Source organism: Prunus avium, chromosome 2 (genome assembly GCF_965620075.1).
Source record: "Prunus avium chromosome 2, drPruAviu1.hap1.1, whole genome shotgun sequence".
Lineage (NCBI taxonomy): Eukaryota > Viridiplantae > Streptophyta > Magnoliopsida > Rosales > Rosaceae > Prunus > Prunus avium.
Genome location: NC_142285.1, coordinates 4,508,316 through 4,522,505, shown reverse-complemented (window position 1 = coordinate 4,522,505; position 14,190 = coordinate 4,508,316). Strand labels below are relative to the sequence as shown.

Below are 14,190 nucleotides of genomic sequence, written 5' to 3'. Positions count from 1 at the left end.
GGAAACCTAACAACCTCTATGCCCTTCTTCTCTCATGCCATCACCACCACCACACCCATCACCAGAACCACCATGAGTAGTCCCAACCACCACCTATTTTGTCTCTGTCTCTGTCTCTCTGTCTCTCTGTCTCTCTGTCTCTCTCTCTATCTCTCTGTCTCTCTGTCTCTCTCTCTATCTCTCTGTCTCTCTCACCCACCCCACAGAATTTGTAATCCACTTGAACGAATTCAGCGTTGATGGATGCTTAAGCTGCATCATCATAGAAAGCACAAGACGAATTAAGTTCAAAGTCATACCATAACAAATGGATATAAACTGTAAAGTTATTAAAATAGAATCATATATACCATCCAAGAGCAGTAAGCCGGGACGAACCCAAGATTTGAAAATAACATGGGCTAAATTCAAGGGCAAAGCTAGGAATATTTGTAGGAGTAGGCTAAATATTGAAACGAATCAAGTGATTGATATATTTTTTTAGACTGTGTTTAATGGATACCTTTTTTTTTGGGGTAAATTATAAGCTCTTGTTTGTTCCCAAAAAAAATTATAAGCCCTCTTTTTCCAATATATATATTTTCTTTATCATATTTAGAACTTTTTATTTATTCTACTGACATTTGAAATAGACAAAAATCTTGGAATTATTGATAAATTGTTGAAATATTTGGAAGGGATTGAAGGGAAACAAAGAAAAAAAAAACAGAGGAAAGCTACACATGTTCTGGGAAATATTTAGAAGGAATTGAAGTAAAAATAAAATAAAAACACATAACTCATCCCAACACACACATCCTTTTCTTTATTCTATTTCCTCCTCTCCCCTTTTTTTATTCTATTTCTTCTCTCTCTTTCTTTCCTATTGTTTATCATCTCCCCCTCTATTTTTTTTATTCTTTTTCCTCTTCTATCTCTCTCTCTTTATTCTTCTTCCTCTCTTCCTTTTTCTTTCTTTCTTCTTCCTCTATGTTCTTTCTTCTTGTCATCCGGCTGATTTCCTAGACTAGAGTACTAATTTAGTCCCAAAACAAAGAAGTTCCCTGGGCTATAGCCCAAGTTAACATGTTCATGGGACCGTCCCTGGCAGTAAGCATTATCAACATCATCTCAAACAACCTCAACATTGAAATCCTTATTGAGCTTCTTCTAGGGAGGTGAAGATGATTTCATGGCTTCAAGCCAACCGTTGGACTAACATCATCGAGCTTTCCTTGCTTTTTCCTGGGGATTTATTTGTACTTGCCAGAGAAGAATGATGCTCCTTGCTATGAGTATAGCAACAAACTAGAATGGAGGCCTAGTTTTGATTTAGTTCTCGGTGGAAGCGGCATGAGAAAACGACATAGAGGCTGTTGGGTTTCCAGATTTTTTATTATGTAATTATATTTAATTTTGTTATTTGTGTTCATAATTTTTATTTATTTGTAAACTGAACTCAATAATTTTTTATTAATTTTTAAAGCTTTAATGAATATTTTAAGTTAATTTGACGGAATGAACAATATTGACTAACGGAATAGAACACAGGGATTAAATTGATCAAATTAAAAATATGGGGATTAAATTGGCCAAATGAGTAAAACACATGGACCATTTTAGCATTTAAGCATTTTTTTAAAATTTTCAATTTATTTTAGAATTAAAAAAGATAATGGGTAGTTGTGTTCCATAAAAATAGAATTTATTATCTGATTTTTAGTTTCATTTAAAAAAATTTAAAATAAAAAATGTGAATTTACCATATTATCCCCATTTAATTAATAATTTCAATTCTTAATGTTTGCATTAACCAAAGGCATTTTCTGATATTTAGAATATTTCACAATTATCTCTCTCTATCTGGTTTTCTATTTCTTGAAGAAAGTGTTAAATCTGGATGAGCATTGGGCCCAACAGACAGAGGCATCCATCCCTTTGTGCAAAATCTGTATTCTTTTGGGGTCGTTTTGTTTGAGATTTTTGTGTGCAAAATACATGTTATAGATCCATCACTTCACTTGCAAGGGATTGAATGATGAGCTTCGCTGAATTAGATCCAGATATGAGATTATCTTCAAGAACGAAAGAGAAAGAGAGGTAGGAAGAGGCGGTGTTCTCGCCGTCTAGGTGGAGACGGTGTTGTCACCGACGAGGTGGAGGTATTGCTGCCGACGAGGTGAAGAAAGTATCGCTGCCGGCGAGGTGGAGAATGTGCCGCTGCCGGCGGGGTGGGTTGGCTGACGGTGTTGGGTGGGTGGGAGTTTGGTTGGTGGATGTTGGTTTTTTTGTTTAATTTTCAAATTTTTTATGCTTAATTTATTAAAAGCTGACGCTTTGTATTAAGAGTTAAGTGTGATTAAAAAATAAAAATAAAGAGTTAAGTGAATAGAGAGGTGTCAAAGAATTAGATAGGGTACAGGGTTGGTATAGGAAAAAGAGGGACAGAAGATCTGGACTCCAACAACCCACCCATTGGATAAACCTTTCCCCTCCTGCCTCTTAATTAAATGAGCTTAGGCCATCTCCAGCCATAGGACTAAATGTAGTCCAGGGCTAAAAATTTAGCCCCCCAAAATATTAATTTTTTAAAGAATAGTGCAGGGCTAAATTTTTCCATCTCCAGCCATGTAGGGCTATAATTTAGGATCCTTCATATTTTATTATTTTGAGAAAAACTATGGTACAATACTCATACATTCCACACTATATATTGATTAATTTAATTAAACTACTATTTAGAGACAATATTCCATAATTTGAGGGTGTAAACACATTTATTATTATTATTTTTTTAAAAAGGAGTGGGGTAGGCCTGACCCAACGGTCATTTACCAACAATTTTTTATAATTTGTTTCTCATACAGTACGAAGTGATTCAAAATGGTGAGGTCTGACCACATTTATTGTTTAAAAAAAAAAAAAAGGAAGTGGGGTAGGTCTGACCCAACGGTCATTTACCAACAATTTTTTATACTTTGTTTCTCATACAGTACGAATTGGACATTCAAAATGGTCCAGCATTATTTAATTGGGTTCTTGAAAAGCACATGTGTGGCTCCCACTAGAAATTTGGCATAGCCCAAAGCTGGGCTATATGTGGCCTGGTTGGAGGGCTATAGGTCCAAATTTGGCCCTCCAAATTTGGCCAAAATTTTGTTTAGCCCATGACTGGATATGGTTTTTGTATTATTTTAGGGCTATATTTGGGATATAGCCCATGGCTGGAGATGGCCTTACATCCTCTCGCTCCTTTTACTTTGTCTCTCCTTTTACACCCTACACTACACTTTATTCGTATTTTTTCCGTCTTTATATTTTACTAGCCTTTTTGTACGCGCTTCTGCTCATGTGAGAGGCTCTTTTTATAAAAAAATATATAAATTTATTTTAGAATTAAAAAGATAATAGGTAGTTGTGTTCCAATAAAAATAGGATCTATTATCTGATTTTTCTTTTAATTTTAATTTTTTTTAATATGAAAAAGTGTGAATTTACCATATTATCCTTATTTAATTAATAATTTCAATTCTTAATGTTTGCATTAACCAAGGGCATTTTCTAGCATTTTGAATGTTTCATGATTCTCTGTCTTTTGCTTTATATGTATAGACTAACTATGGGATGAAGTGGATATGTTGTTTTTTTTCCCTTTTCATAAATAGTAGTATATCTTAATAGGAAAATGCAAGGCATACCACATTGTGTACCACCTCTCTAATAGAGGTGGACCCCATTGTATTGGTAGGCTCCACCTCTATTAGACACGTGGTGCACAATGTGGTATAAAAATGTGGTATACCTAGTATTACAAATCTTAATATCAATTACTCTTGTAAACTTAAAATAATAATAAGAAGCATATATGGTTGTAACTAATGGAGAATCATCCAGCAAAGATGAGTTCCATTGTTAATGTGGTTAGGTGAGTGTGATTAATTAACGCGGTTGCTAATAAAGTAGGTGGTGAAAGTGTGTATGACATAGTTCGAGTGTTTTGTCATAAACCAATGCTGTTAGAACTGTAACATCTTTTTATCTCCCTTTACATTTCTGCATGCATTGCCCTCATACAACCTTGCTTTCTTTCTTTCCCATGTCCCTTATGTGCATGCCTTTGAATTATCTTCTGCAAAAAACTTTTAGTTAATTATATGTAATGATGGCCAACAAAAATATTTCAACTTTGGAGGAAGATGTCATCGCACTGCACAAGATCAATGAAACTTTCTTCAATGTTTGCTTCAGCTCACCACCCAATATGGAATTTGGTGGCAATTGGGATGATGTCTTTAAATCTCCGGCGCCGCTAGTTCGTGCCAGTCATTTAGTGCCTCTTTTGGAGCTCCAGATTGTTGTGATTTTCGTCATCACCCAAGTCACCCATCACCTTTTCTTCAAACGTTTCAAGCTCCCAAAGGTCATCTCACAAATTGTTGTATGTTCCATCTCTAATACTCTTCTGTCTAGTTAAAGTTTCTTAATTGTTTATTTCTTTATTTGATCACATGATAGTGAAATATAAAATGATTCCCTTTATCTGGATGTGCATTTAATTCATAACCAAATAGTATAAAGTCATGAAACTGCAAAGTTTTTGTGGGATTTTTCTTTCTTTGTTATGTGTTTGATGGACTAATAAGAGGTGTTATTTGAATTCTAGACTGGCATACTGCTTGGACCTTCAATCAAAGACAAGTCTGGCAAAGAATCCTTGTTTCCACTCCTCAGTCAAGATGTGATTGGCATGGCATCGGTTTTTGGTTACGCTTTTTTCATGTTTCTAACCGGGGTGAAAATGGATGTAGGCATGATAAAGAAAACAGGACACAAAGCTTTAACAATTGGTATTTTGTCACTTGTAGTGCCCATAGTATGTGGCTTGTTAACCACCTTTGCTTGCACATATGTCTTCAAGGAAGAAGAAGACGACAAGGTTTATTTTGTGGCGGTAACGCATTCTCTGACTTCATTTGCAGTTGTTTCTAGCCTTCTTCAGGATCTCAAACTCCTAAATTCAGAACTAGGCCGGTTGGGATTATCTTCCGGCCTGGTCAGTGACATGATCAATGTGATTACAACTAGTACTGCTAGTTTTATCAGAGCTTTCATGGGAACTGGACAGCCAACATACAAAATTTACTGGGACATTGGATCACTTATTGCCTATATTCTTGCGGTAGTGTTCATCATTCGTCCTGCCCTGTTTTGGATTGTGAAACATACACCAGCAGGCAGGCCTGTTAAGGATGTATACATATATGCCATCTTTCTAATGGTTCTGTTGTCGGGCGTTCTTTCTGATATGTTTGATCAAACTGCGCTTTTAGGTCCTTTCATTTTGGGTTTGGCAGTTCCAGATGGACCACCATTAGGCGCTGCTATAGTGAAAAAGTTTGATTGTTTTTTCTCTGGAGTTTTCACGCCACTATTTGTGACTATATGTGCAATGAAGGCTGATCTTTCGTCCATCGGAGATGATCGTAAATTGTTAACACTGGACATTGTCCTTCTGGTGGTAACTTTTGTGTCCAAAGTAATGGCCAGTTTTGTGCCATCTTTGATTTGCAAGATGCCCTTCAATGATGCTCTCGCAATTGGTTTCATAATGAGCTCCAAAGGCATAGTTGAGTTGGCATCATACTCCTTATTCCATGACTATAAGGTACCTAGTTAATTAAGCCTTAAAAATATTATTCTTTTCTCTTGTTCTATCTGGTATATACAGGCACTAACATTCAGACATATTTGAATTACAATGCGAATGGAAAACATATATAACTAATCTTTGTTTTCCTTTTCCCCTCCTTGAATATTGCAGACTATTGATGATCAAACTTTTGCAGTGCTGCTCCTTAGTGTTCTGATTATAGCAATACTGGTGCCTAGCATGGTTAACTACTTGTATGATCCTTCGAGGAAATATGCAGGCTACCAGAAAAGGAACATCATCGATATGAAACCGAATGCTGAGCTCCGAATACTTGCATGTATTCACTCACAATACGATGTTGCTTCTGTCATCAACCTTCTTGATGTTTCATGTCCAACTGGAGGGAGTCCAATTTCTGTCAATGCCCTTCACCTTATTGAGCTTGTTGGCAGAGCCTCCCCTGTTTTTATTGCCCACCAGATTCATGAAAAGGTTACATTTAACATTCACTTTAGCGAAAAAGTCATCGGCCCCTTCAACCAGTATCAACTCAACAATCAAGGTGCTGTATCAGCAAACATATTTACAGCAATCTCTCCATCCAACCTAATGCATGAGGATATATGTACACTCGCACTTGACAAACTTACATCAATTATATTACTCCCATTTCATCGAAAATTCGCTTTTGATGGCAGCATAGAGTCTGAGGGCAATGCTAGGAGGGCACTAAATTGTAGTGTCCTTGAAAGGGCTCCTTGCTCCATTGGAATTATCGTCCATCGTGGTCATTTGAGACATTCGTCATTGTTGTATCGCGTTGCCATGATCTTCTTAGGTGGACGCGACGATAGGGAGGCCTTGACATTTGCGAAACGGGTGACCAAAGACCCCGGGAGCTTTAGCCTAACAGTGGTACGATTAGATGCTGAGGATGGTAAAACTATGAATGATTGGGAAAAAGTTCTTGATAACGAGGTGTGTTTGTACCCAATTTTGGTCAATGGACCAAAAATGGTTACCTTCCCCAAAAAAGGAGTGTGGCAAAGGCCCAAGCCCAAATAGTTGTTTATGGGTTATATTTTTCAGGAAGACTTTTATTGTATAAAATAAACACCAAGGAAAGATCAAAACCAAAGCCCAAGGGCAGAGGGCCCAAAGCGATTGGACTACTGAAATAATGGGAAATCGGAAGCTGTTCCAAACCCACGCGAAGGTGTAAAGGACCATCAACATTTAATGACGATTTGACTTTTCTCTCTTCCAAAAAGAAAAGCCAGCCGCCTAAGGAAGCCACCAAGCCAGGTAAGAGGCCAACTGGCACATCAAATCGCCAAGGACGAAGACGCTTCAGACCAGGAAACCAATTCGAGACCGGCGGTTCTCGTCAGAAAGATCGATCTCCCCTCCTACGATCCAGTTCAGAACGTCAAATCAGCAAGCTGACTTTAGACAACAGTCAAATATCCTTGCTCAGTCATCATCGCTTAAGACCTCTTCTGCTCCTATAAATAAATAGTTTCCAGCACAGAAGAAGAGGACTCTCTCTCCAAAACCAGACGCAACGTCTTGTAAAACACTCAAAAAAGCACTCAAGGCATTCCAGTTATCCCTTTCAGACTTCAAATAGCCAGACGATTTCTGTGTTCGTCTTTTTATTTCTCTGCCATTTCCATGGTATGATTAACTTCTGAAAATGTTCAATTTGATTTTTGTATAATTTAGTCGGCTATGAACCTTAGATCACCGTGATAATGTATTTTCATAATTTGAAATTGATAGGCATGGATCTCTACTGTTTCTGTCATTAATTTAAAAGTTAAACGAATGAGAATGATGGAACCCATATCTAAAGAGCTCTGTTATGTTTATGTTTGCTTCCATTTCCATATCTGCAAAACTTAAGCTACTTCCCGCTTTCATTTTATTTAAATTATAAATATCACGAAGGGTTTTAGCCCGAATCAGGCCGCATAGGCTTGAGGGATATAAACCAATTGGGCCCGAAAGTCACATAGTTGGGCCCGAAATTGTGGTTAAATTATATATATACAAAGTCAAATTTAGGTTTGTAAACCCGCGTGAGGTGTTTACTGACCAGGAACTTTGTCTTTTCCCCTTGCTTGGATAGGTGTTGCTCGCACCAACCATAGCCGACATATACACGAGAGAAAGAATTGTGAAGTCCTCTTAACTGGGGCATAGAAAAGAACCAACCCAGGCCAGTACCCCACTTGGTGCACAATGGCTTGAACAGAGGTTCAGGAAGAAGGCGCAAACTCCACAAAATACTAACTACGCTCGCTCATACCAGGTCTGTTGGACTGGTCATACATCTAACAGTGGCACGCCTACAAAGCAGAATCCATGAATCAAAAGAAGTTCGGAGGTTAGGCCTAAGACAGGGCTGGACTGGATTTCTTATCAACCTGATTCAACTTTCAATCTCGTTGAATATTGAAATAACATCTGCGTGGGCCAAAAAGACACAATCGGGGCATTGGTGTAGGTCCAACAGTTCCTGTGTTCTTCCGAGCACGCCTACCGCGACAATAGGCGAAAAGAATACTTGACAGGGAAACCCAACCTCTTCTGAAACTGAGATTGTTCGGAAGCTCCCTCTCGGGCCAAGCATTCACATGGTATTCAAACTTAAGCCCAAATTCTATCACAGGATGGACAGTAATGGAAGGAGCCTTTATGGAACAATATTATCGGCCCGAACCTGAGGTCACTATCAATGACCTGACTGATATGAAGCAGGGAGAGCACGAAACGGTACAAGATTTCATCGCCCGTTTTAAGAAGCTCAAAATGAAATGCAAAATCCCCATGGACGATAAGCACTTCATCAAAATGGCCCAGAATGCTCTCAGGTTATCCCTCCGGAAGAAATTCGACGATCAAGAGTTCGTGGACTTGCAAGACGTGGCTCAACGAGCTGGGAAATACGAACTGTTGCTCCAGGAAGAAGCGCAAAGAAGAAACAGTTCTAAGCCGGTCTACTTCAAAAACCCAGTCCATCATCTGGAAGTCATCAACGAATTTGCTGAAGCCAGCGAAGAAAGCATCGGTCCGGAAGTGTCACTCGCAGAGATCGTTCAAATAAAAAATCCAATCACCTGCAAGGCAGTAATGAGACCAGGAAAAGAACAGCGGAATAATCCTCCACCGACTGAAGGTTTCGTGCCCTACAAGCAAAAACATAAGTCATATTCCTTCGATCTCTCCAAAGCAGAAAACATCTTTGATGAGCTGCTCAGAGGGAAGGTGATCAAACTAGACGAGTACACGTATTCCCAAAATAGGAAGAAGTGAAAGGCAAATTGTTTTGTTAGTGGCATAATTCCTTTTCTCATGCTATTAATAATTGTGTTCAGTTCAGGGACGCCATCCAGGATCTCATTAACGAAGGCAAGATCCTCCTGGATAAACCAACCTCTATGAGAGTCGACAACGAGCCATTTCCCACCCACATGGTCGGGGTCAACTGGCCCGAAAGACAGAATAAGAGGAGGATCATAGTGGATGTTGAGAAAGCAATGAATGCTACCTCGTCAATGATAGAAAGACCAAAAGCAACTATCACGGCTGGAATCGTGATGTGCAGTCGATGTAAGTGTGAGTGTGAGCTCGAGGTTCCTGCCGCAGGGGGAACCATAGATGAGCGATTACTTCAAAACACGGTCGAAGCTGACCAAAGTTACCACAAGTCCGAAGACCGAAACTACAGTCATTTTAGCCCACGTCAGGGTCCGAAAGGTAATTATGAAAAGTTTCGAGAAGTGGGTAGAAAAGCCACCCAAGAACCATTCATACCAAAAAGGACCGAACGCATGAGACTAGAAGATAGAGACGAATGGCGCACGAGATTGGTCCGACCTGAATCCGGAACATCATCTGTACAACTTGGGAAGATGCGCGTTCAGGATGAAGGAAATAACAGACCCTCTACCACATCCAACTCGACCAATGTGAAGCCAATCGAGCCCGGTAGGGTTGCAACGGTCCGAAACGGCAGGTGGAACCTAGTGGGAAAAGGAGGCAAGCCCGAAAGGGAATTGACTAACACACAAGCCCGGAGAGTTAGGAGGCAATACGGGAAGGCCAGAAGATATTTGGAAAGTCAGACGGTCAACCTTGATTCCATTGCCAACACCGAGGATAGGGACCACGAAGTGCAAAGTAGAGAACGACCAACCACTGGAGTCCTTAGACCGAGAGCATCACCATCCTTCCCAACAATCCAGAAGGAGCAGGAGTCAAGAGAATCAAAGCTACAACACCATGCTTCAGCGGATCAGTCACCACTTTACTCAAAAATACCAAGGCTCTCGATAGGCAAAACTATCCTCAAGCGCCCTGTGAAGGCCGAAGGCGAAGACCTTTCGCGCGGCCAAAATACTGAGAAGATAACGGCAGCAAAGCCCGAAGGCGGACCATCAAGGCCCGGTATAAAGGTGATAATGCCGCAAAAGATGATGCGGGCCAAGTTATGCATGGAAGAAGAAGCAGAAGACGATAACATGTCCGAAGAAGAGGATGACGACTGGTTGAACTACGAACTCGATCATGAGGAATTTAAAGCCGCCTTGGGGTTAAGAATCGGAGGCAAAGAAGAAGGTAAGCAGCCTGATCACACCCCAGCCTTGACGTTCGGAACCTTGGAAGGAGATCCCAGGACCACTGTCACGACAGGGCAGGTTGCAAACCCGAATATCGCCACAAAGAAAGAATGTCAGGGAAATCAGCCTATGGAAGTTGAACCGACACCCACTATTCAGAGAACTATGCCCATAAATATGGTGTACATCCTCCCAGCTTTCTATAGATCACAAGAAGATCAGCCAGGATATATGGAGGGCGATAGTTTGATCGGGGATCACCCGACCGCTTTGATACACATAATCGATGATCATGAGGAAAGGCCTGAAATTCTGAAGATGAATGAATCAAGCGCGGCTGGAAAAATGGAAAATTCGAAGGAAGGGATTCCTCGGGTATTCTTCACCAGACCAACCCGAGCAATGACAAAGCATTTGAGGCCCTTATTCATTTCTGCCAGGATCAACGGTGTACCATTTAAGAATGTGCTAATCGACAGAGGAGCTGCTGTTAATATCTTACCATTCAAAAGGTTAGAGAAGCTGGGAAAGAACAAGACAGATCTCATCCCCACCGATTTGACCGTATCTAACTTCGCGGGAACCATTACTACCACTCATGGCATTCTGGTCGCTGAATTTGAGGTTGGATCTAAAAATTTAATGGTATCCTATTTGGTGGTGGATAGTACATCTTCTTACCATGCTCTAATGGGAAGGGACTGGATACATCAGAGCATGTCTATACCATCTTCCCTCCAGCAAGAATTACTGATGTGGGACGAAGAGCTAGAGGACTACGAAATGATAAAGGCAGATTTACAACCATTCTTGCCATATGCCAATAGCATCGACGCACGGTTTTACAACGAGGACATAGCTCCTCTTACCATTCCAGAACTAGTCAAGAACGGCCACTCTCCGGTAGTGATGGCCCAGAAGTTCATCCAACAGGGCCTCGTTTTCTCAACAGAAGAATGGGAAAGGCCCCAAATATCCTTTGCCAATTCCCATGGATAAACAAGACCTAAAGGAGCAAGAGCCGCCCCTGGCAGAAACATCGCTAGTGGAACGGCTGCAAACGGAAGAAGCAATACAAGAAGAATTAGGAATGAATCCGGCCAATTATATGGTTGAATTTGTTTCTGAAGATAATTGGGCCGAATCAGCAGGGCTAAATGAGGAGATTCAATTAGGGCCTACTAAACTCAGCACAACACCTCCAGAAATTCAAGACCCTCTTGAAGAAATTAATTTGGGAACTGACGAAGATCCAAGGCCAACATTCATTAGCAGCCTCTTGGAACCTGGTATCAAGGAAGAGCTGATTTCTCTCCTCCAAGAATTCAGAGACTGTTTCGCTTGGCATTATCATGAAATGCCAGGACTGGACAGAAGTTTGGTAGAGCACCGTTTGCCCATAAAAGAGGGCTACAAACCAGTAAAGTAGTTAAAGCGAAGGATGTCAGTTGAAACTGAATTGAAGGTAAAAGAAGAAATCCAGAGATTATTAAGGGCAGGATTCATTAGGCCAGCCCGATATGTCGAATGGTTGGCAAACATCGTGCCCGTTCTGAAAAAGGTCACCAAGGCTGTCAGAGTATGTGTCGACTATAGAAACCTGAACGAAGCTACCCCAAAGGATGAATACCCTATGCCTATGGCTGATATGCTGATTGATGGAGCTGCGCGTAACAAGATTCTGTCATTCATGGATGGCAACGCAGGGTAGAACCAGATCATGGTTGCTGAGGAAGACATTCATAAGACAACATTCAGATGCCCAGGACACGTGGGGGCATACGAATATCTAGTCATGCCTTTCGGGCTGAAAAATGCAGGGGCCACGTATCAAAGGGCAATGAACGCCATTTTTCATGACATGATCGGACACACACTCGAAGTGTATATAGACGACGTGGTAATCAAGTCAAAGGAGCAAGAGGATCATGTGGAAGACCTCAGGAAAGCTTTCATCAGAATGAGGAAGCATCAACTGAAAATGAATCCAAAAAAATGCGCTTTCGGCGTCCAGGCAGGAAACTTCCTGGGCTTTCTGGTCCATCAGAGAGGAATCGAAGTGGACAAAAATAAGGCCAAGGCAATCATTGACGCCCCTGCTCCTCGCAGCAAGAAAGAATTACAAAGTCTGCTCGGAAAGATCAATTTTCTCAGGCGATTTATCGCCAATTCAGCAGGAAAGGTCCAACCCTTCTCTTCTTTGCTAAGGATAAAAGACAAGGATCCATTCTTATGGGGCCCGATCCAACAGGAAGCATTTGATCAGATAAAACAATACCTGAGCAACCCACCGGTCCTCACACCTCCAAGAAAGGGCGTCCCTCTAAAATTGTATATTTCTGCTTCAGATAATTCTATCGGTAGTTTATTGGCCCAAGACAATGAAGAGGGCAAAGAACAAGCTGTATTTTATCTCAGTAGAATATTACAGAGGTTGAGACTCGTTATTCTGCTATTGAAAAACTCTGCCTGGCACTGTATTTCACAGCAGTAAAGTTACGACACTACATGCTTCCTTTTACTGTTCATATAATAGCCAAAACTGATCTAATTAAGTACATGCTCAATAGACCTGTACTAAGAGGAAGACTAGGAAAATGGATTCTGGCTCTCTCAGAATTCAGTCTCAGATACATTCCTCAGAAGGCAATCAAAGGGCAGGCTATTGCAGACTTTCTAGCTGCCCACCCTTGCGTCGAAATTGAGGACTTGAGCACTATGGAAATAGCCAACTTAGGTTTCCCACTCGATCAAAGAGCTCCAAAGCTGGAGATAAAAAATGTTTTTGGAAAATTACCAGGTCAGCAAGGACAGATTTTAAACTATCCAGGTCAAACCAAGGAAAGTATTTTTCGATGGCTCAAGGTCAGAATCGACGGCTGGTGCAGGCATTGTCATTGAAGATCCATTCGGAGCTAAGTATGCATATTCATTCCAGCTTGATTTTGACAGTACCAACAATAGGGCCGAATATGAAGCTCTGATTATTGGCCTGGAAATGGTACTAGAGCTTGGGGTTACCCACCTGGAGGTCTTTGGAGATTCTCAGTTAATAATCAAGCAGTTGACAAATAAATATAAATGCAGGGACCCGACTATGGCAGCTTACTACGGCGCAGCCCGCAATCTGAGCTCTATGTTCAAAGATATATCAGTCAAATATATCCCAAGAAATGACAATCTGGCTGCCAATGAAATGGCACAAATAGCATCTGGCATCCAGATACAGGAGCACCAGTCCGAAAGGACCATTAAAGTCCAAAAAAGGTCCCTACCTTCGATTCTCATCAGAGGAATGGATCTCGAAATAAACACAAATGAGGTGCAAGCTGGAGATTGGAGAAAACCTCTGATCGATTATCTGACCAATCCATCTCCAAGGGTGAGCAGGAAAGTCAAATACCACGCCACCAAATTCCTAATCATGAATGGAGATTTGTTTCGACGGACCAATGAAGAAGTCCTTTTGAGATGTCTGGGACCGAAGGAGTCTATGAGGGTCATGGGAGAAATTCACGAAGGATCCTGTGGTGCTCACCAATCCGGAAAAAAGATGCGATGGCTGATCAAAAGATATGGCTATTTTTGGCCAACTATGGAAAAGGATTGTTTTAACTACGCCAAAGGGTGCGAAGATTGTCAAAGGAATGGTCCGATACAGCACCTACCAGCTGTCCCTTTGAATCCGATCGTCAAACCTCGACCCTTCAGAGGATGGGCCATGGATTTTGTAGGCAAAACCGTGCCTAGTTCAAGTAATGAACACACATTCATTATCGTGGCCACCGATTACTTCACAAAATGGGTAGAGGCGAGTGTAGTCAGATCCATCTCTTCTTCAATAGTGATCACCTTCATTAAACAACACATCATCCATAGGTTTGGGATTCCAAAAACAATCACGACTGACAGGGGCACATCCTTCATTTCCAA

General features: G+C 40.9%; 1 protein-coding gene across 1 annotated transcript; it reads left to right on the top strand.

Moving 5' to 3' along the window:
• The first annotated feature begins 4,046 nt into the window (after nucleotides 1-4,046).
• On the top strand, nucleotides 4,047-6,697 carry LOC148296305 (cation/H(+) antiporter 3-like). Its single transcript, XM_088248475.1, has 3 exons — nucleotides 4,047-4,357; nucleotides 4,643-5,644; nucleotides 5,801-6,697. The coding sequence occupies exons 1-3, from the start codon at nucleotides 4,139-4,141 to the stop codon at nucleotides 6,695-6,697; spliced, it is 2,118 nt and encodes a 705-aa protein (XP_088104601.1). The 5' UTR covers nucleotides 4,047-4,138.
• Nucleotides 6,698-14,190: the final 7,493 nt, after the last annotated feature.

Coding starts and splice junctions, on each gene's coding strand:
- LOC148296305 (XM_088248475.1), top strand. CDS start 4,139: ATGATGGCCAACAAAAATATTTCAACTTTGGAGGAAGATGTCATCGCA. Junction 4,358..4,642: donor TGATTTTCGTCATCACCCAA/GTCACCCATCAC, acceptor TTTGAATTCTAG/ACTGGCATACTGCTTGGACC. Junction 5,645..5,800: donor CCTTATTCCATGACTATAAG/GTACCTAGTTAA, acceptor TGAATATTGCAG/ACTATTGATGATCAAACTTT.